Source organism: Pygocentrus nattereri, chromosome 29 (genome assembly GCF_015220715.1).
Source record: "Pygocentrus nattereri isolate fPygNat1 chromosome 29, fPygNat1.pri, whole genome shotgun sequence".
Classification (NCBI taxonomy): Eukaryota; Metazoa; Chordata; class Actinopteri; order Characiformes; family Serrasalmidae; genus Pygocentrus; species Pygocentrus nattereri.
Window position 1 is genome coordinate 10,731,264 of NC_051239.1, and position 27,785 is coordinate 10,759,048.

Here is a 27,785-nt window from a genome sequence, read left to right on the forward strand (position 1 = left end):
TCACAGTCAAGGTTGGAACCATTTTAATATACACTGAAGCACATTCAAGAATCCAAACCATCAACACAAGACAGTATTACAAAAATGTGTCTTTTCATATGTACAATATTGGGAATGTTTTCTGGCAGAGACTACGAGGCCTACGTAATAAGGCCTTCCCACTAGCCTTGGCTGATACATGATACATAACACAATGATACTGAAAACTGTTTCTAGCAATAGTGAATCAACAGTTAACTGCACTGATTAGTAGATACATTAATTTCATGTGTCCTACTTCCACACATCAAAAATGATATCTCGGCAAACATACAGGCAACATATCTAAAATTTCTTATAATGTGATTATTGTAAGTTTACCTATTTCTCGATATTTTACTTACATATTTTTCTTAATGCACTGGCATATTTTGCCTGTTTTGGGAAATGATTTTTAAAGGCCATTTATTAAGTAACTACAGGGACTTCATTGCAAACTGGTTGAACTACTCTTAGGCTATAGACGTGTGCTATAAAACTTTGGGCCCAGTGGTGGTCCTCTGGTCATTGAAGAGGTTAAAGGAAGTAAAATCATCTGCGAACTTCAATTATTTCAATGCTTTCTCTACAGATCATTGCTCATTTTCTGTGCACAAAGCAAAACTACACTACATTGGCTTATTTAAACAAACATATTTAGATCCATTCCCACTGAGCTGTTGAAATTCACTTTATCATCGTCACTTTGGTTGCAAGGCCTTGTTCAGGCTGTTAGCCCAAGCCCGATTTTAGGTGTATATAGATTGTATCTTGATACCAGCTTGATTTTTCATAGTGTGAAGAGCAAAAAACACATTAAATCTGAATTAAAATTGGAAGCTGTTTGAGGTGTGATTCCAATCTGATTTTTACAAATGCATCTTAGTCTGGATGCTCCACTCAGTCTGATTTCAAAGTCTTTTACATCACTTGCAAAGTCAATGTCAAATCCAGAATGATGGAATTGCTGGGATTCAAGAACCACTGTTTCAGAGATTCATGCTTATGCCAGAGAAATTTGAAGAGTTTGAAGGGTGAGATCACCAACGTAGCTACATAGTTGCTGTCACCTACGTTGTTACCACAGCAACCAATGTAGATAGATTGGTGATGTCTGGACACACAAATCCAATATGATTACTTGCAAATAACAGTGTGGACAGTGTTGAGAAACAAACCTGATTTGCCTTTTACATAAAGAGTTAATTGTGTTCATATAAAATGAAATAAAATATATAAAACACATAAGAATAAACATATAAACAATACAATAACCCCATTTTACTATCAAGGAGAATTCCAATTCTGTTATTCAGTTGTTGAGATGTAAACAAAGGTGGGATAGCAACCAGGGGTTGCAATGCCTGCAATGCAAATGTCTTCTTTTATTTTTTATCCAAAACCCCCAGTTAACCTACAAGTATCTGAGTTTTTTATATGTAATATTGATGGCAATTTTTGTTTCATAATTCCCTGCAAGTACCTCTTAAACATACTTTATTGCCATTAACACATTTTGGTCCAAAGGTTTATCTCGAAGCTATTGTAAGACAGTATCTCTGGCATCAGTATTGACAATAATTTCATGTAAAAACTTTCTGGCTCCTATTATCACCACCGTGGACAGATTGCTCAGAGCACTTCAAACCACTCTGAATGACTTTGTACCATTTTTAGCAAATGAATTATACACAAAAAATATGTGGATTTCCCTTTAAAAAGCATATTATACAGCACTCACATACGAGGGATCACAATATCTAGTTTAGACGTTGAGTAAAATGGGTTGAACCATCTGACAATAATCTTACAATAAGGTTATTATAAGAAATTTTAGGCATATTCAAAATGGCAAGATATATTCAACATGCTATATTCTACCACTATTGCAGTGCATGTTGAATTATACTCATAAAGTATGTTGATTCAACATACTTACATCCAATCTGTACCTGAAGGAGTCAAACAGTGAGTCAGGATCTAATTTACATGGATATAGTTCTATTTGTATAACATGATGTTTGGATTAAATACAAGATATTTGAATGTGTTTATACATGACAAAATGCTACTAATGCTCTTTTCTAGCAACCTCTGAATAAAGTCAAAGAAAAGATGTTCAAACTTTTGTGTTCAGGTGAACAAATGAAGTCGCAGCATCATAAATAATAAACTGTGTCATTTTTAAGATATGTTTGTGCACATTATGTATCTATGCTATATATCATGTTATGTGTGGCCTGTGTAAAACCACACTAAGCAATACATGAATGTTCAGGGACTTTCTATGTAGTCTGTGATAAATCATCATACGCTGATAAGAACAATGGTAAGTCATATGAATGTGTGAACGTTTGCAAGACCTAAATGTGTTCAGTTTACACAGTCAGCATTTCATAAATATCTAATCTTCTTTATGTTGAACTAAAAGGCCGTAAACACATGCACACAAATACTTGTATTGCTTTACTTGTGTTAGTATATTCGCTATGACGGTCAGTCAGACTATCTCTAATTAAAAGCCGAAAACTGCTCTCATAAGACATAATCATGCAGAGTTTTAAAAAAATGTATTTTATAAAATATTGTAACTACGATAATTCTAAAATAAAAATGGAAAAAGTTACATATAGTATAAATACACATATGTATGTTCTCTTAGTGGGTGAGGGGGTCGGGTTAGTTTAACTTTCTAGTTGGCCAAATCATCAATGTCCTCATCAATCACAGTCAGGGGGAGGTGTCAGAATGTATGATGCATCGATAGATCCAATCAAAGTCAGGAAAAGGTCTCAGAACCAATGTTACTGTGATAATAATGAGTTCCAGTCAGGAGAAGGTCTCCGAATGAAAGATAGTAATTAGAACCAGTCACAGTCAGGAGGACATTCTAGAATGAATGACACATGGGTTTGAACCAATCACAGTCAGGGGGAGGTCACAGAACAAACAACATGGTGGTTAGAACCCATCACAGTCAGGGGGAGGTGTGAGAATGAATGATGCATTGATAGGACCAATCAGAGTCAGGGAGAGGTCGTGGAACAAAGGATGCTGTGATGATGACCAGTTACAGTCAGGGGGAGGTCTCAGAATGAATGATACAGGGACTAAAACCAATCACAGTCAGAAGGACATTCTGGAATGAATGGCGCATTGATTAAAACCAATCACAGTGAGGGAGAGAACAAATGAATCAGCTATTAGAACCAAACACAGTCAGGGGAGGTCACAGAACAAACAACATGGTGGTTAGAACCCATCACAGTCAGGAGGAGGTGTCAGAATGAATGATGCATTGATAGGACCAATCAGAGTCAGGGAGAGGCCAAGGATGCTGTGATGATGACCAGTTACTAAAGGACTTTACCAGGACTAAAACCAATCACAGTCAGAAGGACATTCTGGAATGAATGGCGCATTGATTAAAACCAATCACAGTGAGGGAGAGAACAAATGAATCAGCTATTAGAACCAAACACAGTCAGGGGAGGTCTCATAACAAATGAATCAGTGATTAGAACCAATCACATTTAAGGGGAGATCTCAGCATGAATTATATGGTGATCAGTAACAATCATGGTCAGGGTAGTCTCAGAATGAATAACATGGGGTTTAGAACCATTAAATCACAATCAGGAGGAGATTCTAGAATGAACGACTAAGGGATTAGAACCAGTCACAGTCAGGGGAGATTGCAAAACAAACAACATGGTGGTTAGAACCCATCACAGTCAGGGGGAGGTGTCAGAATGAATGATGCATTGATAGGACCAATCAGAGACAGGGAGAGGCCAAGGATGCTGTGATGATGTCCAGGTACAGTCAGGGGAGAAGTCCCAGGACAAATGACATAGTAATCAGAACCAGTCACAGTCAGGGGGAGGTCTCAGAATGAATGATACAGGGACTAAAACCAATCACAGTCAGGGAAAGATCTCAGAACATATAATTCAGCTATTACACAGTCAGGGGGAGGTCTCAGAATGAATGATATGGTGATCAGAAACAATCATGGTCAGGGAGGTCTCAGAATGAATAACATGGGGATTAGAACCATTAGATCACAATCAGGAGGAGATTCTAGAATGAACGACTCAGGGATTAGAACCAGTCACAGTCAGGAGGAGGTTCTAGAATAAATGACGCAGGTATTTGAATCAGTCACAGTAAAGGGGAGGTTTCAGAATGAATGATGTGATTAGAACCAATCAAAGTCAGGGAGAGGTCTCTGAACAAATGAGTCAGTGATTAGAACCACAGTCGGGAGGAGGTATCAGACCAAATGAGTCAGTAATTAGAACCAATCACAGTCAGGGGGAGGTATCAGAACAAATGAGTGAGTGACTGGAACCAAATACAGTCAGGAGGAGGTTCCAGAACAAAGGATGCAGGGATTAGAACCAGTTGGGTAGAGGGCTATGAATGAATGATATGATGATCAGAAACAACTGTAGTCAGGGAGGTCTCCAAATAAATGACGCAGGGATTAGAAACAATAACAGTCAGGAGGAAGTTCTAGAATGAATGACACAGGGATTAGAACCAGTCACAGTCAGGGGGAGGTTTCAGGATGAATGATATAGTTATTAAACCAGTCACAGTCAGTGATAGATTTCAGAACAAATCAGTCAGTGATTAGAACCAAACACACTCGGGGGGAGGTTTCAGAACAAACAAGTCAGTGATTAAAACCAATCACAGTCAGTGGGAGCTCTCAGAATAAATGATGCGGTGACACAGTCACAGACAGGAGGGGGTTGAAGAATGAATAATCCAGGGATTAGAACCAGTCACAGTAAGGAAGAGGTTTCAAATCCAATAAGTCAGTCATTAGAACTAATCACAGTACGGGAGGGGGGTCAGAATGAATGACATAGTGATTAGAACTAATCTGAGTCAAGTTTAAAATTTCAAAACGCATAAGACAGTTATTAGAACCAATTATAGTCACGGGGAGACCTCAAAACAAATGATGCAGCGATTAGAACCAGACACAGTAAGGAGGAAGGTCTAGAACAAATGACACAGGGATTAGAACAAATTGTGGTCAGGGAGAGTCTCAGAATTAATGATAAGGTGATCAGAAATAATCATGGTCAGGAAGCTTTCCAAATGAATGACACAGGGATTAGAACCAGTCACAGTCAGAGGGAGGTTTCAGAAGGAACAATGTGGTGATTAAACCAGTCACACTCAGTGAGAGATTTCAGAGCAAATGAGTCAGTGATCAGAACCAATCACAGTTGGTGCTCTATGAACAAATGATGGGGTAATTAGGAATTCTGTTCTTCTGCACTGCACAAACTCAAAGCAACACGTCATTCTGGCCAACAGACCCTGACCCTTAAACTGGACTTTAGCCTGGCTATAACATTGAGGCCAGTGCACAACTTTAAACATAAGCAAAGGCACACAAAAAGTTTGGCTCATTTAATTGAGAAAATAAAAAGCTGTTGTTTACTTTAAAAATCTTCCTAATGAGAGCCAGCAAAAACCATGTTTTCCGCATTTTACAACCTGGTTCTCACAAGTACAGCAGTACAAGGTCACACACACATATGTATGCACACACACACACACACACACACACACACACACACACCGAGGGGCTGAGCAAGATCAAAGCAGGTAAAGATATAATATTTGTACATAATAACTGAACACAGAAAATAGATAGTAAGAATAAATTACTCGTTCACATAAATACTTCAAAGCAATTTCCCACAAGGTAATAGAACTGGAATATTGTTTTCCCATAAAGTTGGAGCAGAATCACTCATTAAGTTAAAAACCAAAGACTCTGGAACATAGCCATCAAGCAGGTTTATAGCAGTGTCTGCCTGTATGAGTGAAACATTTTATGATTTAGAAATTATTCATGGAAATTATAGTTCACTGTACTGAGTATATAAAATGATTAGAAACAGTACCTCGCTTCATGTGACCGAAACACTCTTTGTAGCTCCATATGCCTTTGCTTTTTAGGCTATGATATCACTGAGAACATTATGTTACATTCAATACCACTATGATATAACTGGCAGTTACTCTATTGCGTTTGGAATAGGGACAGTAACGCAAAAAACAGTTCTTCAAATAGGCTATAAAGACTCAAACCCACTACGTTTCAACTGTTGTATCTATACTGTGGCATTGGCAAATACATTCCTTGAATAGTTTCCTTATAATACCCTCCTTAACTCATTACAAGTGCTTTGTCAACTGATCTTGACAAAATGTACAATACTGCCCAAAAGTTGGAGACCATCCTTCAATTATTTCATTTCCAGTCAAAACAGCCAGTATGTACAAGTTATTCATTTTTCAGCAAACATATTTAACAGAAAACTGCATATTTTGTTCCACTTCCACACTTCCACCACTTCCCACACTTCCAAATTCAGTCTTGGAAGCTGGTTGCATTCTCTACTTCTCACAATCCAAGAAATCCCAAAACACATTCAGAGATGTTGAGGTCGGGACTCTTGGGTGGTCAGTCCATTGTTCTTAGAACATCAGTGGCTTTTTTTTGTTTTGTTTTTTGTATTTTTTTTATTTACAGTCTAGAGAATGAATTTTTCTCCACAACAAACATTTTCCAGAGGGTCTAGCATGATGTATTTCCAGCATTAATGATGCCTTTAATTAACACCTTCAGATGTTGTTATACATCCCCAAACTTGCATTCATCCCCTCTTTCTTTTTAGAATTAAACCACACTGACTAGATGATGAAAATAAAAGAAGGGTGGTCTCTGACTTGTGCACATTACTGTATATCGCAATTTTATATAACACCTGTATTGTGTAGATCGCAGGAGGGTTCTATAAGCATAACTTCAGTAGTGTATGCATTACTGCATTAAAAATGACTGGGCACTCCATGTTTGGAACATTACATTATACAATTCCTCTGTCAAAACCTCACTGCATCCTGTTTTTTGGCAAATTCTTGATACCCTGAAGAGCCCAAGTTGCCGGTGCACGTTTTTGAAAAAATCTACATCATCATTCATCACAATAGGTTTGGAAGGACCTATAACATTTACCATCACTAAAGAAACTAACTCTCTTATTTTTGACTTCTAAATGTCACTACAGCAAGATATCCGACTGTTTATAACTCTATATCATTCTATCTGTCTATCATTCTGCCTATACTTGTTATAAAATATTAAAGTGATCTAATTACAATGGCCATGTTTTATTATTTACAGAGACAATGAGATCGAGGTCATTGTTTACACTGCTGGTTCCAATTTATCTACACCTACAGTTGTGACCTTGGAGGCATCTAGTGATCTAGAAAGTGACGAACATGGTGATCACCTTTCGCTTTACCGATCTCTATGTCTAGAACTGGATCACATATTGAGGCAAAGGGAACGAGGCAATTCAACCTTAAGGCCTTTGTACACTATTAAACGTTTTCTTAAAAACACCAAAGTTGCTAAAAGTTTGTCTCCTTTTCAAGAGGGACTGAAAAGATTCTACATTTTTTTACATAGTGCTTGCAAACTTTCCTTTCGTGACCACAAGCTGTAATAGTGTCCACTATGCAGTCACAGTTCTCAACTTACCAGCTGGCCAATGACTATGCATAAAACATAGTTCAGTGCATGAGCATTATTGAGCCATCTTGAATTATTGTTCGGGCATAAACCTGTCAATTGCAACTCAGACTAACGAATATTTATTATGCATTGATTTCCAGGCTCTCTTTCTCTTGGTGCTGTTGCAAGACATTGATGCTAACAGAGCCATTGCTAAGAACCGAGCCCTTTGTTACGTCCGTGCTGACGGTGGACAGTGGGAAACTCTCATAGTTCTCTGGCGCCCCCCAACAGCGGCACTGGTACAGCAACGACTTCAGCTCCTTCTGGAAGTTGTTGTTAAGGAAGCCGTAGATGATGGGATTGACGCATGTAGATGCCATGGCTGTGAGGTGGCACAACGAGAAGACAGTGTTGTAGCACACCGGCATGGCCTCGTGGTTCCAGTCGAACACGGTGTTGAACACGATCAGTGGCAACCAGCAGAGGGCGAACACTGCCACGATGGAGGCTAGCATGACATTGATCCGCTTGGAGTGCTTGGCCTTCCTTTGGCGTGCATCTCGAGTCCTCTCAATGATATCTTTCCGGCGACTGAGACGGAGAAAAATGCGCAAATAGCAGATGGTGATGAGGACCAGTGGCAGACAGTATTGAAACATCAACAGTGACGTCATGTAGGCAAGCCGGTTCCCCCTTGACGGCCATTCCTCTATACAAACTATATGTTCAACTGATGTATTGGTGGGAAGGTTTAAGTTGTCTTTGTGCAAGTCATGGATCACATTAAAAGAGAGTAAAGGCAGGGAGATGAAACACGCCACTATCCAGGTAACAGCCACGGCCAGGTACGAGTGCACAACTGCAGGCTTCCAACCGGTCGGGTGTATGATAAGCTGGTGCCTCTCCAGTGCAATGAGGACCATGGTGAAGGTGGAGACTGTGATTGATGAGCACTGGATGAACGGTGACAGCTTGCACAGGGTCTCTCCAAGGATCCAAGTGTCCATGAGCGTGTAGACGATGGTTGAGGGCAAGCACAAGATAGACATGAGGATGTCGGAACATGAAAGGTTGGCGATGAAGATGTTGGTCACGTTGCGCATCTCCTTCTGTCGCAGGATGACCACAACCAGGCACGTGTTGCCCAGCAATCCCACGGCCAGCATGGCGCTGTAGGCCATGATGAGGAAGGTGGTGCCGCTGAGCGTGGGTGGGCAGAGATCCAAGTCTTCTAGAGAGTCTCCAGAGCTGTTACGGTAGAAACCCTCCATCAGCAACTGCTCATAGACACAGATTAAAAAAAACAGAACTGCAGTCCTTTATTTTCCGGTCCTATTTTTTTCTCAGTTCCCAAAACATCTCATTTTGAAGCCTCTCGTGGCAGAACAGTGAACAGTGGCGCTCCTATGATATCTGCAATAAAACAACAAAACAAAAGGCATCAGTACTTGCAGCAAATGGAGGATCTGTGACATGACTACCATATGAAATCTCACTAAGAAGGGTGTCAGGATTATTAGGTAGAGCAGGGAATCTGTCGTGCTTGGAGAACGATTCCACAGCACTGCTGATTTTTTTCATATGCCAACTGAAGTGACAAAGAATTACACCTTCACAGACTCTGGGCTAAAGATAGATTTGCCCTTTGTTTTATTCTATTCATCTTGCCATTGCCTTTCTTTATCATCTTAGTATCTTTGTTGGCTAACCCCTCTTCATTCTCTCTCTTTCTTGCTGCATACTTTGCCTATTCAACAAATTATTTTCCTAAGAATAGCTGTCCTGATATTTTAATATGCTACAAAACTCTCTACACCACACAGTAGGCAAAAGAGCACCATCTCTGAAAGAAAGACTTTTACATCCTCTCACTTAAAGACCACCCGAGATTCCAACACCTGAGACAAGCTTTGCATCTTTCAAAGCAACTTCAAACTCCATTGTATCACTAATACCTTCAAAAATGGCCATGAATTATTTACAAAAAACACAGTGGTCTGGGGAGAATATAGGGAGGGCTTACAAAACGCAATCTACAAAGCTCAGTTACTGAACTCAGCAGAGGTGGATCAGAAACATTCACCACAGACTTAACAGATATAACACACTATTCTTATTGCGAGTAATTAGGCCATTTCGTAACTGTGAACATGAATTATTCATCTTTCACCCAACACATGATGCATATACAACGCAGCTCCAAACTGCATATCCAGCGTCTGGTTTTTCCAAAGTGTTATAAAAGAGATTTCGGCCAAAATGAAAAATGCTTATTTTCATCCCATTGTGGTGGTGGACTAGTCTCTAGAGAGAGATTTTCTGGTTTAAAGACTATTTTGGATGAAGGTTTAAGAAATGCAAAAAAAAAAAAAGCTTTCAAATTATCACTACATTGAAGAGAATCAATTGCTCAAAGGACAGAAATGCTTAAAAGCTTAAGGTAAATGAGCCAAAAGCTTAAAAGTTAGCAAGCTAGCTGGCTATCTAGATGCCTAACCCCTCTAGCTTTAGCTAAAAGCTAAAGTAAGCAAGCTAGCTGGCTATCTAGATACCTAACTCCACTAACTTTAGCTAAAAGCTAAAGTTAGCAAGCTAGCTGGCTATGTAGATGCCTAACCCCTCTAGCTTTAGCTAAAAGCTAAAGTAAGCAAGCTAGCTGGCTATCTAGATACCTAACTCCACTAACTTTAGCTAAAAGCTAAAGTAAGCAAGCTAGCTGGCTATCTAGATACCTAACTCCACTAACTTTAGCTAAAAGCTAAATTAAGCAAGCTAGCTGGCTGGCTATCTAGATGCCTAACCCCACTAATTTTAGCTAAAATATGTACCTAGATACCTTACCATTGTTCTTTTTGTCTGTCTGAAAGGCTAAAAAGCTTTTCTTTGAGGTTTTTGCGCTAAAAAGACAGTCACTGTTATCTTTACATTGAACTGCAAGTTACACTAATTCTAGCTTCGCTCCATTAACATAAGCCTACAGTCCTGCTGGAAATTAACAGTGTAGACCAGCATACCTGCCCATATGGGGAAAAATATGGACATATATTTTTATATTTATATTTAAATACATTTCAAATACATTGCAAGATACCCTCTTTGAAGGTATGTGATTCGCTAAGCCTAGCAGTGAGGTTGCTGAACTTCACACTCCTGTGCTGTGACTGCAGACTGGCAGGGTTGCCTAAGTAATGTTTTTTATTTTAGGGTTGTTCTATTTCATATGAGATTTCAACCACTACCCCATATAACTCAGTTCCAAGGGGAAAGGTGACACTTGAAAACAAGGGGTAGGGGTGGAGATAAGAAATGGGATTGGGCCTTACTTTAAACTTTGGTACTGTATACATTTAGAAAACAGCATCATAAATCTCAAGTGTTACAAAGCAAAATCTGTAGGCATGCAGCAGGAATAGAACATGGAGTAGCTAAATACAATTTGCAATCCAATCTTCAGTGCATCAAGTATTCATCTGAGAGAAATATCAATCTCTTGAAATCTTTCTTCCCAGTCTCCAGTCCCACTTGGCCAGACACTGTCAGCTCTGTGATATGAGGCTTCCAGCATCTGACACTGCTTCAGTCTCCTTTTTTATAGATGTGCATTTGTATTCCCTGAAGAAAACATACACAAGGATAAAAAAATGCAGTTGTTCTGCAAATGAGCTATTGTCAAAATATCGTTTTGAGATACTAAAGCGACACTGCAGCCATTCAGATTTCTTTATGTTTATATTATTATCTGCTGAAGAAGTGTCCTACTGAATAGGATTAGAAATGGGGTTTTATGGAAATCGTGGAGAGCCAGGTTAGATAGCAATTCCAACTTGGCCTGAAGCAAAGATCGGCCTGACTGCTGGAAAATATTACTGTCTAAAAATCTTATATGTCTTTATATATTTCTGCACCAGGTTTGCCGTACTAAATGAAACATCTAGCACTTATATGGTTCTCCTGTTGAAGAAGAAATGGTGGTGTTCCGATAATGCACGTCAGCGTCCATTGTTTTGGATTTGTTTGCAAAATAACGTTAAATTGGAGTTACACAGATGGCTTCAATTTGCAGTGTGGCAGGTGTGACTTCATTTAGTCTTAAGATGAAAACAAACTGGAAAGGGGTCGATAAAGGCAGGATGACAACATAACTTATAGTACAGATTCTGAGTTTTCTTTGAAGCTACAATATCTCTATGTGCGAGTCTGACAGCTGTGAAGTCTAGCTGAAATGCCAAAGCGCTCAGGATCGATAAGCCCAATACCTACCCACTCCACTTCACCATTCTCAGGCCTCATAATCAGTGCTGAGGAGCAGTTAATTCAGCCAACACTAATCTACTGTCTTTCTCTTTATCTCTCCATCTCTTTCTTTCTGTTCCTCAATTGGCCTGTATTGTTTTCGCTTATCCATCTCTATCAGTCTCCTTCATGCCTTCCCTCTTTCTCAACACAGCTCACACAGCACAATATCAATTTAAAAGTGACATGGAATTCAGCTCCTTCCTTCCAGTTCAATTAAACTTCTGTAAGTCAGTGACCTTGACCCAAGATAACCCACACAAATTTGGTGTGAATGTGCTCCATAGTACTGCAGTACAGCGAACCTTCATTCGTTAAAAGGTGGACAAAGTTAACTCAAAATTACAGCAAAATATTCTCCTGTCTTTGGACGCAAATGATATGATACCACAATACACCTAAAAAAATTATTATTATTAATACAAATTTATGTTTATTGAATTGAGGCTTTATGTGGTCCATAATGCTACAGTAGAACGCTGGGTGATATGGACTCAAATTTACATCACAATATTGATAATAATAACAATCAACAAATAGAGACCACTGATGGCAACAATAATGATACAGTAGAACAGTGGGCCTTCATAAGCCTAAGGCTAGGCGATATGAACTCAAATTTACATCACAATATTTACCATCTCTATACAATAATGATGAAATATTACAATATGCACCTCAGAAAAATGATTTCTAATTCATTTTTACTGAGGTGGTGTTATATATAGTTCTTAATGATACAGTAGAAAAGTGGGCTGGGCGATGTGAACTCAAATTTGCATCACAATATTTCACCGTTTTTTGACAATAATGATACAATATCACAATACACTCCCCAAAATGTTTTTATTAATACCAATTGATATTTATTGGAACCTCTGTCATCAGATTTCCTTTTTTTAATAAGGCTAGTAGAGTTAATTGATCAGCAGGCCTCTGTTAGCCTGGGCCTGGACAAACTGAAATAAACAATAAATGTAATATATTAATAATCAGAATAATATTCATATTTGTTTTTTCTTGGGGACAGGGTTATGCTACTGTAGAAAGGTTGGGCAATATGAACTCTCTGTTAGCCTGTTAAGGTTGAACAAAAAGTTACATAACATATTTCACAGTTTTTCCACAAAAAAGGTAACACTAGCAATTTATTATTATTAATTGACATTGGAGGATAGACATTTTGAGGCTTATCACAGTGTCTATGAGATGGTAACACCTATTTAATATGACATGGCAGTATTCACTATGAAGCCAATAACACTCCCCCTACTAGCGCTGTGAGTGTTGCGGGGTAATGGTTCAACGTTGGGTAAGAATGTAATTATGGCTTTATCCTTGTGTCTCCGCGGCCCATTCGATCTCTTCAAAGTCTGTTCTAATGACTGGCTCTCTGAATGCTAAAGATTTGAAGACTGATTTTCTGAGCAAATAGTCAGCTGCTGCTGAGGCGATGGTAGAATAACAGCGGACGTCTGCCTGGAGATGGACTTCGGTCACAGTTGGGTTTGTGCTGTATAAACAACTATTCCATAATGTGTAGAAGGTGCAGCATCCTTACAGAACCCAAAATGTCCAAAAGACAAATGACACAAATGGCAGTCTTGCAGCTACAACGACTTCAGTGCAAACTGGCTGAGCTATTCTTAGCTTTAAAAGGTATGTAATAAAATTTTGGGCCTTGGATTTTTAAGCAGTTAACTAGTCACCTAGAAAAGACAAGGCAAACCTACAATGTCAAGACCAACAAAATGCTTCCGAATCGTTTATTTTTGGTTACATTACGGTTGGTTACATTATGGTTAAGCTTAAAACATTCTGATTATCCATAGATACTTCAACTCCTCCATTCGTCCAATCTTAAATCAGTGGAGTCACAGCTGTGTCCTCTAAATAAATGCTGTTCCCAAAAGTCACTGACATTATGTTCCCCTTCAATAAGACACTAATCACTAACATTCACACAAACAACTACTCAGGATCACCTCAGCTGCCTTCAGATTTCTTTCTCATGTGAAAAAATGGTTACAGGAGATCTTTCTCACGAGTAAGGAGGAAGCATTTTCTGTCAAAGGTGTCATAGAATGGAAAACTGTAAGGACAGTTTGGCATATAGGACTGAAACACTGTTGTCTCCTTCTTCAAATAAAACCCTAAACTGTTGCATAACAGTCTTAACTCATTAATTATTTACACCCTCCAGAATTTACACACACCAGTCCATGTTCTAGCCCAGTGAAACAATGACAACAGAGCAAGTAATCTGAAAAGGGCAGCTGTCCTGTATATTGAGCCACAATTTTATGATGAATGAACAGAAAGGGTGTTAAAGTATGTGGGAAAACAGTTAAGAATGTTTCCCTTGTTCTGTAGAGTTAGCTTTTTGGAGATATACACCTCCAGCAGCACTGGTGTGTCTGATCCACTCAGACCAGCGCAACACACACTAACACACCACCACCATGTCAATGTTACTGCAGTGCTGAGAATGATTCACCACCTAAATAGTACCTGCACTGTGACCCCATGAGAGTCCTGGAGCTTTGCATTCAAGGACTACAAAGTGCACCCATATAGTGGACAATGAGTGTAGGAACAAGGAGGTGGTTATAATGTTATACCTGATCGGTGTAGGTGCTTACATAAATGTGTGTGTATATGTGTGTGTATATATATATATATATATATATATATATATCAGAGAGAGACATTTTGATTGGCTTTTTTGAAGTGCCTCCTCAGGCTTGGATAACACCCAGCAAGTAAAAGGTGTAACATTTCACTTTCACCACACCAAGTTCCACATCATCACCCAAGTCCTGAGTGATTACATAAACACCCCAACAATTATGACTGTAATTACAGTCTATGAATAATTCATTAAGGTACTCTATGCTAATTTCTCTATTTAAACTTTCATTGTAAAGATGAATATGCATTTTCAGATATGTCTAATTAGGCTACCTAATATTGGTACCTCCATATCAGGACCTGATTTATTCAAAGGAATTGCATCTAAGTCAAACAGAATTACTGAGCACTCACATAGAATTCAGCAACAGTGCTAAACCTACTGCCTTTTACCTGATTGCCCGCCATCTTCAAACTTTTGCCAAAGCTTAAATATAGACCAAACATTCTCAAACATGATTAAACATCAATTTGAAAAATTAGCAATGATTAGATTACAATTTGCATGATGATATACACCAATCAGGCATAACATCATGATCACCTCCTTGTTTCTACGCTCATTGTCCATTTTATCAGCTCCACTTACTGTATAGGAGCACTTTGTAGTTCTACAGTTACAGACTGTAGTCCATCTGTTTCTCTGATACTCTGTTAGCCTCTTTTACCCTGTTCTTCAGTGCTCAGGACCCCCATGGACCCTCACAGAGCAGGTATTATTTGGGTGGTGGATCATTCTCAGCACTGCAGTAACACTGACATGGTGGTGATATTTTAGTGTGTTGTGCTCAGGTGCACTGCTGGTTACCAAAATAACGAGCTAACAGTGTCCTGTGTCCTGTGACCACTGATGAAGGACTAAAGGATGACCAGCACAGACTGTGCAGCAGCAGATGTGCTGTCATCTCTGACTTTAAATCTGCAAGGTGGACGGACAAGGTAGGAGTGTCTAATAGAGTGAAGAGTGAGTGTTTAAAAACTCCAGCAGCACTGCTGTGTCTGATCCACTCGTACCAGTGCAGCACACACTAACACACCACCACCACATCAGTGTTACTGCAGCGCTGAGAATGATCCATCACAAATAGTACCTGCTCTGTGAGGGTCCATGGGGGTGCTGACAACTGAAGAACAGGGTAAAAGGGGGCTAACAGAGTACACAGGAAAACAGATGGACTACAGTCTGTAACTGTAGAACTACAAAGTGCAACTATACAGTAAGTGGAGCCGATAAAACGGACAATGAGCGTAAAAACAAGGAGGTGGTCATAATGTTACGCCTGATCTGTATACTTTGCCCATGTATAGCATATGCTAACAAGAGCTAGATTAACCTGCTTACAAAGAAAACACACAACCATATACCTCTTAACCCAGTGGCTTATTATTCATTTCATAATGCATCTATTATAAATAAGTGAGCTATCACAGTGTTTACAGGCTTAACGTGTCTATATGATAGGAAAAACTGCAACGTTTTGTGTCTTGTGTCCCTTACAGAGTCAAAGCGAGTGTGGGTAATTTATGACATCATCACTGGCTTCTCTCCATATCAATGGAAAAGTGAAACATCTGTCAGACTGCAGATAAGATTCAAAGTGCCTCCTCACAAGTGACAAAAGATCCATCAAGCTCAAGGCGTTCATCACGGAAACTGAATCTGGACAAGCGCCCGATAAGCCGCCCGAAATGCTGATTATTGTCTACTCAATCTTCTTCTAGAAGCCACTTTCTTATTCAAACAGGATGCTTATGTCTCAACAGAAACACTTGACTGAAAAGCAGCGTGCTGGGACGTTGGAGAGTGAAGGAGCAAAGATGCACGGGCCAAGAGGAACAAAGCACATGTCATGCTGTTTTTTACAGTCTAAAACACCCAGACGCAATCGATGGGTTATCTATGCGGCCTGTCAGGTAAGCTTACGGATGGCGCGGCGAGGGGACATTTAGGTGTCGACGGTGGCGATGGATGCGAAAAACACAGACACATGATCATTTCTACTGCTAAAATAGAACCCAACACCTCAGAACTGATGGCAAGTGTCCGCTTTTTATTTTCTGCAGCGCTGTTGACGGGAAAGGAGCAGCCCAAGGAAGACAGCGGGTCCCTGCTGACTGCTGTCTTGTAGAAAAGCAAGCATACTTTTAAGTGGCTCTGTGAATCATTCTAAATGTTGTGTGGGCAGGGGCGGGCATGTGGGTTGCATGATGTGCGTATGTAGCTGTCGGATCAAAAATTTCAGTATTTGTTTACTTTTTTATTAACAGAAAACCACAGCTGCCTTTTACGTCAGGTGGAAAGGTCTTGTTGAATGGACCAAAGGAAATGATGCTGGAAGAGATGACTTGGAAAAATATCTTCTCATATTAGCTTACAATAAAAGACGAGGCAGCCATAGAGACCACAGCTAAGTTTGGTGTTAAAAAAATTCAATATTAGAAGCTTTATTTCTTCTTATCATAGCACATCATTTTCACAATCCAAAAGGCCCCTACTAAAAGAAATAATATCAAAAACTTCCCATTACTAAAAACTAATATCTTTACTAAACGATATTCCAGAGAAACATCAGAATCTAAACTTGAGTTGATACCTGTTTAGATATATATATATGAGAAATATATGCATTGTATGTAAATACAATGTATGAAAACTGTATTGATGCTCAGATACAAACCATCAACAGACCACTAGTGTCATTATAATATAACTGGATCATGAGAACATACATCACTGCCGTTAGACTGATCAAATTCAATAACACTATCCCTGATATTGAGGTGTTGCCAGGGTAGAGATGCAGCGATACCACTTTTTCCCATATTAACTCTATCTAACCTAACTCACTTGTCCTGATACGGGTCCGTTAGCGTGTTTTTTCACCAAATGCTGCCATTACAGATGATGCCATGAGCATTTTTGTTGCTGCTTGTCATCCCACATCACTGACGTGTTGTTACGTTCTGTCTACTGGCAAGTATGCATGCATCAGACGTCACTTAGGGGATACTGGTCAATAATATCGGTATCCCCATCACCAATGCCAATACTGCGTTTAAGTGCCACCATCAGTAAGCCTGGACTGGGTAAGCCTACTCAGACTGATCACAGGTCTACCCAATGATATATGATATCAATAATATTTATTGAGCCAGTTTCTTAAGAAAATTAAATTAGATTTGTTTTCTGTGTGTGCTGTTATTGTATTATGGCTATTCAAGTCATTACACTTTCCACCAAGCTTTGCCTTCTTTTCTCAGCCCCTTAATCACAGCTGCTCTCCACTATTACCAAAAGCCTCCAGTTTGAATGTAGTGCTTGAAAGCTCCAGTGGCTGTTAAAATACGTAACTGGGATGTTTAGAAGTGACAGTGCATCTTGTTGAGTATATTATTTTCTAACTACATAAAGCCACAAGCAAATTTTAAAAATCAATTTTGGTTTAATTTTGGCTGAAATGGGCTTTGGGAAAATGTAAAAGCAAACGTGTAACTTTATTTCCGAGCATTGAGTCATCAAGGGTAAGACATAAATAGACCATAAGCATTTCAAGCCTGCCACAGCAATATGCTTTTGTCTACATGATTAAGTTTAGGTTTTTAAAATGTTGTGTTTTTTTCTCTGCTTTGTACATCTCAGCTGTCTGATTTGAACTCGGTTGTGTTGTTTCCACTGAGCAAACATGTTCTTTATAGTTGTTTCGTACTACTACTATCTCATGAAGTTAACATGTTGGAGATACAACATTAGAAATTAGTGAAAAAGGCAATAACTGGCCAGTAAATGGGCAGTTACAGTAAATTAATTTGGCATAACCAAACAAAAGTGTGCTGAGAGGGAAAAAGAACGTAAACAGTTCTCAGAGGTAGGTGGCCCCTTCGGCTCTGCATGTGAAGCAGTCAAAATATGAAGTGTTGGCTGGGGACTAAAGAATTCAATGTCTTTAAGTACCCTATTATTATATTTTTGCACATCGCCCACCCCTAGTGCATTTACCAGAAGAAGTCCACATGCTTGAGAAACCACAGCTTGTTGCAAACATGCAGTGAAATCCATGACTTTCTCCTGATGACTGGCACTAAGCATGACAGAAGGCCATAAGTAAACTCCACATGTTCAGCAGTATCATAGCAGGGGGGCTCTGAGATGCCAGAAACATCGCAGATCATCTAATGAGCTCATGAGCATTCGCTCTGATTGTGTTTCATGTGGGGCATCAGCGTGAAATGGCTACAGCCAGCATCAACACAAACCACAAAGGGGAGTTAATGAACGGTAGCGTGGAGAGGTATGAGATTTGATTAGCATCGCTGAATCAGAGCATGCAGATTAGCTTTGCTTTTGACCTGAAACCCGGGCGCCTTTTGGTATAAGTTCAAAATGATACAGGATACAACAACGCAGAACCCTGGTGATTTGATCTCTTGCAGACAAAGCTGTTATTTTCTGAGCTTTGGAAGAACAAGGAGACACATCTCCTGTAAATCTGCACCGTCTCTCGGGAAATTTGAACAAATTTAAAATTTGAACGGCCAAAAAAGGCAGCAATGCGAGCCAACAGTGCAGGCTCTATAAAGAGACTTCCTTTCAAAGGCCAGCTGGCTTTTCCCAAATGCTGGCTGTAATCATAGGGGAAAGAGTAAAGAGATCTATGGGGCATTTCACAAAGCAGCGCTTCTCATTTGATAACTTAAAGGGCACATGTCATGGAGAAACAAAGTTTCCTTGCTATTTTGTTGCATGTAAACATTGTATCAAAATCACATTCCAGTCCATATAGAAGAAATAATCTGCAAATACAGCCTACTTTGAACTCACTGTTTTTGTGATGTCACAAAATCCAATGCATTTCAATATTCACCCTATTTAGCCTACATCAGTTTAGCTCCACCCATTCATGTCAAAGTTTCAAGGAATGTTTTTGAACTAGGCACAATACAAGACAGCCAATCAGAATAGACATCATTTACATACAGCTATATATGACATTTTGGGCACCCCTGGTCCCCTCTGTAAGTTTTTATTGTGAAAATAAGTTAACACACCCTCATTAACACATTCTATTGCGCAAGTATTGTTTATTTGCTGTGTTTAATTTTAATATTGGGAAAAAATAAATGATTAATTATAACATGTTTGATATTTTATCTTTATTGTTTTTTCCACTATGTTAAACTTAGCAAATAAATAGAAATTATGCACTAAAATTAGCAGGAAAGTACCATAAGAAAACGGATGCAATAAAATTCACATAGCAAATCAACAAAATAAGTAATTTTGACTGTAATTACATGTGTGTATATATATATATATATATATATATTTTTTTTTTTTTTTACATGTATGTCAAACACATATAGAAATATATTAATTGATATGCTTTGACACATACTTTGAAAAACCTGGATGGATATTTGCTCTGCAGATGGGTGTGAGCTACATCGAAATTATTCCACAGCAAACAGAGATGCTGAATTTCCATTCTTGCATCCATCTGTTGGACTCTGGAACTGGAAGTGCTGACAGCAACACTTTGACGCTCCTTAAATCTGACAAGTGACAGCTAATCTAGTGTCTGCATGAACATAATTCCCCGCAATCACGCTGTCAACCTATGAGTCACACATAACTGCATCGTTTGTCAGTGTCAATTTCGGATTTCTCTTTAAAGTCGAGCAATTAGAGGCCACTTTTCTGGAGTAACAGCTCCAGCCCAGCCTTACACAGCGAGCATTTGTCAATAAAAAATCCCCAGCGCAAGTATAAATGAGTCCTGTATTAAGATTAATCCTTGCCTGGGAAAGCAGCCCTCAGGAGTTCAGATTTAAACCCCAACCCACGGGGGGCACGCTGATCCCCCCCCTCGACGACGGGTCTTCAGAAAACCAGCGGGTTGCTCATCCCTGCTGGTTCCTTCTGAGAAATGAAAAAGCGGTGTGAAATTTTAAGAGCCACACCGTTACATCACACGTACAAAAGCATAAAAGGAGTCATTCTGAGATACGAGGCCGGCTAATAAGATCAAACCTGTTCATAAGTCATAAGCGGATGTGTGATCAGGGTTCAGGGATTCTCTACTAACGCACTTAGTCGGGTCAACAGCTAAAGCGAAGCACTACATCCACATACAGTGAAAAAAGTAACATTATTTACTCGATTTAGCTCCCATTTCTTTCACATTTTTATTTTTCTCCATCATTTGAGCTCAGCAACTTCCCTATGCATCGTGTGAGCATTCAAGACAAGTGAACCAATAGAAACAATTAAAAATTCCCTGGAATAAAATCTCATTACCTCACATTAAAACTTAAGACTTAACTTTGCCCTTTGGTTAATCTTCCAAGTTAAAAGAAGCTCTTAAAAGGCCAGGGCCCATCGTTTTATAATACTTCTGTTACCTAAGAATAGCTCTGCGAGTTTGCATTGGAGTCCCTGCAGTTACTCAATAATAGGCCTTAGTATGTAAAAAGCTGTGATTTTAAGAGATTTAATGGATTGACAGTTGGCATGGTGGCGCAGTGGGTAGGGTTTGGGTTCGATTCCCCGGAACGGGGAACCAGTGTGGAGTCTGCATGTTATTCCGATGTCTGCATGGGTTTCCTCTCATAGTCCAAAGACAGTCAGGCCAATAGGAAATCCCAACTGCCTGTGCAATGGACTGCCGAACTGTCCAGGGTGTTTCCCTCCCCCCGATGAATGTGGAAATCCATGACCCAGGAGAATAAGTGGATTCAAAAATGATTTTTTTTCCCAATATGGCTTACGGTCACCCACCCTGTTCCTGGAGATCTACCTTCCCACAGAGTTCAGCTCCAGCTGCACTCTGCCACACCAGCTCCAGCTAATCTAGCTCAGTTCTTTAGCAGTCATTGATTCCCTGATTCAGATGTATTAGTGTTCTGTATAAATGGGCCAAGTAACTGTAGGTGGGAGTGACTGTATTGTTAGTATACAAAATTAATTTGTATTCATTTGAACAAAGCAAATTTATTGCATTACTGTTTTTCAGTGAAGGTTTCACTGGTAAATTTAGCATTTGGTCAGTGAAATCGGCCTCACAAATGTATTAACATCCACTACTGCTCAAAAGTTTGGGTTCACTGATTTCATTCATATAAAACCAGTGTCTATACGTGTAGCAAATTATTCTACGATGAAAAAAAAAATGATATCAATGATAATCGGTGCTATAAGTGATTCATGCTAACTAAGACATCAATATAGCATTGTGAATGAACTTTTAACCTCTTAAATGGTCTGCACCCAAAGTTTTATTGCACACTTCTATAACCTTAGAATAGCTCAACCAGTTTACACTGGAGCCCCTGTAGTTACTGAACAATAAGCCTTAGATAATAAACCTGGGATTTTAAGGGGTTCAAGACACTGTCACCTACAAAGCCTTGTTATTATAGGACAATACACAATACAGTGTTTTCATGTCGTTATCACAAAACCGGCATTGGAACAGAACACTGTGATAAGTACAACTGTTTATTGGACACCATTAGACCATCCTGACCAATCACAAACATTCTGGTTTGTTTTGGGTTTTTTTTTCCCAAACATTAATACATTTTTTCGAAAGTTATTGCAAGCCAGTGTTACAAACATTCACCAAAGTGCTTTTAATTTCAATCTAGGAGTGGGCAATATGACAACCTTCATCATTATCGGGATAAATGACGTCACAATATGCCATAACACTGTTTTCCGAGCACAATGACGATACTGTACTTAATAAACACTGATCAACTGCACCTTTCATTACAAAGAGAGCATAATTAGTTCTGTGTAATTAGATTTTGTACCATGCTGTCACGATTGGCCCCTCCCAGTCCTGTCCATGTGCTCGTGTTTTGGTTTTGTAACTCCGCCCCTGATTGTTTTCACCTGTCCCTCATTGTTCCATGTATTTAAGCCCTGTGTTTGCTCCTTGCGTTTGCCAGTCTTTGTATCTTTGTACCTGGTCTTTGTTTGTGTTGGTTCTGGTCTTTGTCATGTCATACCCTAAATCTGTACGTGTCGGCTCATTGACCCTGGACTGTTTTGACCACGACCCTGGATTTGCCCATAATAAATCTCGCTTATCTCAGCGTGTGCATCCGCCTCCTCGCTCCCCCTTACACATGCTGTACTTGAAACACTGAATTGAAAAGATTGTACTCAATCTTCAATGTGCTTCTTTTTTTCTGTTGTAACTTATCAAAACCTCATAAAAATGAAATATTATGAAAACTGGCTATCATTAAAATGTCCAAATGAAGTACAGTGATATATATAAGTGCCGTATTGTCCGTCCCTATTTCAGTGGTCATTTTTCATCCAACTTTGTCCATGTCTGATTCATGAAACTATCAGAGAACATTAATATGAGCAGCAATTTTAATGCATTTGTCTGCTCATTATTTCCTAATTTATACAACATTTGCAAATGCCGTGTCTCAATTTCCCAATGCAGGCAAGGGCCAATAAAAGGAAAGTATTCAGCACATGAGTCATTAAGTTTGATCATACAGATTGAAACTGATGAATAATAAAACCCTCAGATTTGACCATACTTAAATTTGATGAATACGGGCCATTATAAAGCAATTTAAAGCAGTGATTTTTCAGAATTTGTGTATAAAAAATGGTTAAATTATTAACAAAGTCATTCAGAATGTTTTGATTTGAAACACACTGTTCTAAAGAAACCAAACCAGAGTTCACAGTGGTGGTTACTGGAACCAGACATCTGAAGTAATATAAATGCATATTTAAAAGCATTCATGGTGGAGGAGTACTTACAATACATAGTGTACATACATACAATGGTGGTTTTGGACTGTATATAAAACGGCTATATTTAAGATGGCTATATTGGAGACGTCATGATCCTTGACGCCTATCACCACCATTATAAAGAGTAAGTTTCACATCAAGCAAGTCTGACGTTGTGTACATCCTGATGACTAAATTACGCAGAAATGTTCCCTTTTAAAGGTGCAGTATGTAAAATTTAGTGGCATCTAGTGGTGAGTTTGCAGACTGCAACCAACTGATCACCCCTCCCTCACCTCTCTCTTTCCAAGCGTGTAGTAGAACCTACATTGGCTGTCATGTTTCTGCTTCTTTTATGACAAGGATTCATGATCCATTGCTTTTTTTGCTCTGCTAAATAATAAGTTTGATCCACCATTTGTCAAAAAGTGGGTTCTCAAACTTCTCACAACACAAAATGGTTAGCCAGCACCAGCAGCAACAACTAATTCTTCTTCTTTTTACGTTCCAACCAGTGCACCAAACGTAAAAATGCAAAAGGCTCTCTAGACTCTCTAGTGCTTGGTTTCTCCATTCTGAACTACTGAAATATGAAAGTGCCACATGAAGGCCTCTCATTATATAAATATGCAGGGCTCATTTTAAGCTAATGAAAACACAATGACGTATAGTTACAGTGATTACACAGTAATAAAAACAGTTTTGTATGCCAGTGTTTCTCAGCCCTGGTCCTGGAGGCCCACTGCTCTGCCCTGCTCCCAACACACCTGATCCAACTAATCAGCTCATTCCTAGAACATTAGTGAGTTAAAGTGGGTGTGTTAAAACAGGAAAAGCATTAAAATGTGCAAGACAGTGGGCCTCCAGGACCAGGCCTGATAAACCCTGTTGTATACTATTTTCCATTTCTGCTAAAAGAACCCCCCTAAATATTACACACCGCACCTTTACTTGCTGTCCAGCGTTTTATCCATCTGATGCAGCCCTAATCCAAAGACTCTGGCCGTCTCAGGCCTCATCAAGAGGCTGGGGAACATCCACAGAGAGTTAATTGCTGAAAGACGCACAGACTTTTTGGTATCCGTTTAGTGTGCTGTTGCGTAACGTGCAATTCGGCTCGGCTTGGCTGTCGATAATGAGCAGAGATGCTGTGTGAAATAATGCTCCTGTCAGAAAGTGTCTCTCGCACTTTCTCCAGTAGGATGTGTGAAGGCACCGAATGTGAATCAAAGCCTTCGCTGCGCTGCATCGCTCTCACCTCAAAGTCATCTCTCTCACTTTGATAAACTCATGTTGTTAGGGGATGTGGCCTATGGTGCAAGAAAAATAGGTTCTTGGTGAAGGGAAAAAAAAGCATAGCATCTTTTTATGTAGCGAAAACGGGCAGCTGTGATGAGTATGGTGGAATCTATATGTGGCACATCAATCTGACATTCAGACAGTAGTTTAGGCTACTTCATACTATATTTTTAAAAGCTATGCATTCAACAAAATACCATAGTGAAACAGAACGGAAGGCTGCATGGGGATGTGCACAAGCCCAGCATGCATGCATTTGCATATTAACAAGGAAATATATGCAAACTAATGTGCAATTTTCCAGCAGCTGCATTATTTGGAAACATTCTTCCTGTCTGAGTTTCATAACAGAGACTGCAATAAAACGTTCACGGAAGACAAGAAACAGACAAATGAATCATCATCATTCGCAGAAAAGTCCGGGCTGTGTACAGCGGGGTTTGTGGGTAATTTGTAGTCTTTCGGCAATATCAGGAAAACTGAACCTGATGATTATAGTTAGTTATGCTGGTTGATGATGATGATGATTTGTAAATATCACACAGAAAAGAAATGCCAGGAATGGAGGTCCATTTTTCTGGCTGCAGTAAGTCAAAATGACTCAGTACCTCAAAATAATGACTAATTGTCTTAAAATAAAACAACTGCTTGTTTTCTGAAAATATTGACTACGTATACCAAAATAATGACTTATTCTCTCAAAATAATTAGCTGCTATCAAACAAATGACTGGTCTAAAAAGTATGAAGTATCTTGAAATAACGACTTATTTTCTTTAATTATTATTATTTTCTCCAAATTTTGCCTCAGTCACTCGAAATAATGACTTAGCATCTCTAAATGACTTTTCTTGACATTTTGATGTAGTATGTCTAAATAATGACTTACTGTCTTGAAACTTTGACTTTGTTTCCCAAAATAATGGCTCATTTCCTCAAAATATTAACTGAGTATCAGGGAATTACTTATTTCATCATTGTTTTGACCTAGAAAATCTAAAAAAATGATCACATTTTCTTTGAGTTTTGACTTAGTATGTTTAAATACACTTTATTGCCTTAAAGTTTGGATGTCTAAATAATTACTTATTGTCTTAAGATAATGACTTTGTGTAATTAGGATAAAACTTTAACATACAACAAAAGTAAGTCGTTATTTTGACAGTCAGTGTTTTGTTACAGTATATTACTATATAGAGACGTTAAGTCATCATTTTGACATAGTAAATCAGTGTTTTTTTACAGTATATCACTATATAGAGACGTTAAGTCATTATTTTGACATAGTAAGTCAGTGTTTTGTTACAGTATATCACTATATAGACATTAAGTCATTATTTTGACATAGTAAGTCAGTGCTTTGTTACAGTATATCACTATATAGAGACGTTAAGTCATTATTTTGACATAGTAAGTCAGCGTTATGTTACAGTATATCACTATATAGTGACGTTAAGTCATCATTTTGACATAGTAAGTCAGCGTTATGTTACAGTATATCGCTATATAGAGATGTTAAGTCATCATTTTGACATAGTAAGTCAGCGTTATGTTACAGTATATCGCTATATAGAGACGTTAAGTCATTATTTTGACATAGTAAGTCAGTGTTTTGTTACAGTATATCGCTATATAGAGATGTTAAGTCATCATTTTGACATAGTAAGTCAGTGTTTTGTTACAGTATATCACTATATAGAGACGTTAAGTCATTATTTTGACATAGTAAGTCAGCGTTATGTTACAGTATATCACTATATAGAGACGTTAAGTCATCATTTTGACATAGTAAGTCAGCGCTATGTTACAGTATATCACTATATAGAGACGTTAAGTCATTATTTTGACATAGTAAGTCAGCGTTATGTTACAGTATATCACTATATAGAGACGTTAAGTCATCATTTTGACATAGTAAGTCTGCGTTATGTTACAGTATATCACTATATAGAGACGTTAAGTCATCATTTTGACATAGTAAGTCTGCGTTATGTTACAGTATATCACTATATAGAGACGTTAAGTCATCATTTTGACATAGTAAGTCAGTGTTTCAGGATACCAAGTCTTTATTTCGACATAGTAAATAAACGAGTCGTTTCTGACTTATCACCACCATAGTACGTCAGTATTTTGAGAGAATAAGTCGTTATTTCGACACAGTAAGCCTTTATTTAGAGATACTGCTGCAAGACAGAAGGCGATTTTTCCCTCCACTACCTGCAGGAATGGACTTCCATAGTCTGGACACTCACACTGCCTGTCAGGTTCCTCCACGTGTCGCCGGTTCTACATGAAGCCAAAGCGACTCTCAGCACACACTGGCGCTCTGAAACACGGAGGTGCCAAAAGGAGCCTGTGTGGAGCGACGCAGTGGGAGCACAGCAGCGGATGGTAGTTGTTTGTAAACGAGACGTGCGAGTGTGAAACTTCCACATAATGTAAAGGTTCGAATGAAGGCTTCCTCCTAGAACCGTGCGTCCGAGCCAAGACCCGTTCAGGGACGTTTATCTGAAGCGAGCCCGCGTCTCTGCGCGGTCACCGAGTCGGCCGCTTTACGCACCACAGACACGCCGCCGCCTTCATGCAGCACAACAGCGACACGAGAACTCCTCATCCTCCCAGCATGCAAATCCTCCTCAGTCTTACCCTTCACTCCTCCGGCGCTCCTCTGCCGCGTCCGCTGCGCTGCGGTGGCGTCTGAAGCAGCGTGCGCTCCGCACAGTGAGGGGAGACGTCTGAGGCGGTGGGCTTTATCAGCCCAATCCCAAAATCCAAAAAAAACCCAGAGCAGGTAGGAGGTGCTTTCCTCACGTCGAGCAGTCACCTCCCAATAGCCCTTCCCCCAACGTCCGTATGAGGCTCTCCGCTCTCAAAGCTCTCTCTGCCCTCACAGGGTTCACTAACAGTCTCCCAGAGCAGACCCCTTCCCAATCCTTGTCTCCCATCATCCACAGCTGGCTGAAGCACAACCTCGCCAGTTGCTCTAGAGCGGAGAAATGTGTGGATCTTCTGCAGAGCTTACACGCTGTGTGAAATGCAGGACTTTAAAACCATCCAAAACATACATTTCAAAAGCTGGAACTGACTAAGCTGTGTTGAGGTGTTTCCAGTAGATAGCTGCCAAACGGACACGCCAGTTTGAGAGTTATTTGCGTCCAAC

At 39.3% G+C, this 27,785-nt stretch overlaps 1 protein-coding gene across 2 annotated transcripts; it reads right to left on the reverse strand.

The window, feature by feature from the left end:
* npy8br (neuropeptide Y receptor Y8b) lies at nucleotides 1-27,616 on the reverse strand. Of its 2 annotated transcripts, XM_037536157.1 has the most exons (3): nucleotides 27,272-27,616; nucleotides 24,270-24,634; nucleotides 1-8,989 (listed from the first exon to the last, which is right to left on the reverse strand). In XM_037536157.1, the coding sequence occupies exon 3, from the start codon at nucleotides 8,845-8,847 to the stop codon at nucleotides 7,717-7,719; it is 1,131 nt and encodes a 376-aa protein (XP_037392054.1). In that variant the 5' UTR covers nucleotides 8,848-8,989; nucleotides 24,270-24,634; nucleotides 27,272-27,616; the 3' UTR covers nucleotides 1-7,716. The 2 variants fall into 2 exon arrangements, with proteins under 2 accessions (XP_037392054.1, XP_017551868.1); XM_017696379.2 differs by lacking the exon at nucleotides 24,270-24,634.
* Between the last annotated feature and the right edge of the window lie 169 nt (nucleotides 27,617-27,785).

What these genes read in the sequence shown, in the direction of transcription:
- npy8br (XM_017696379.2), bottom strand. Translation starts at nt 8,847, where the DNA reads ATGGAGGGTTTCTACCGTAACAGCTCTGGAGACTCTCTAGAAGACTTG.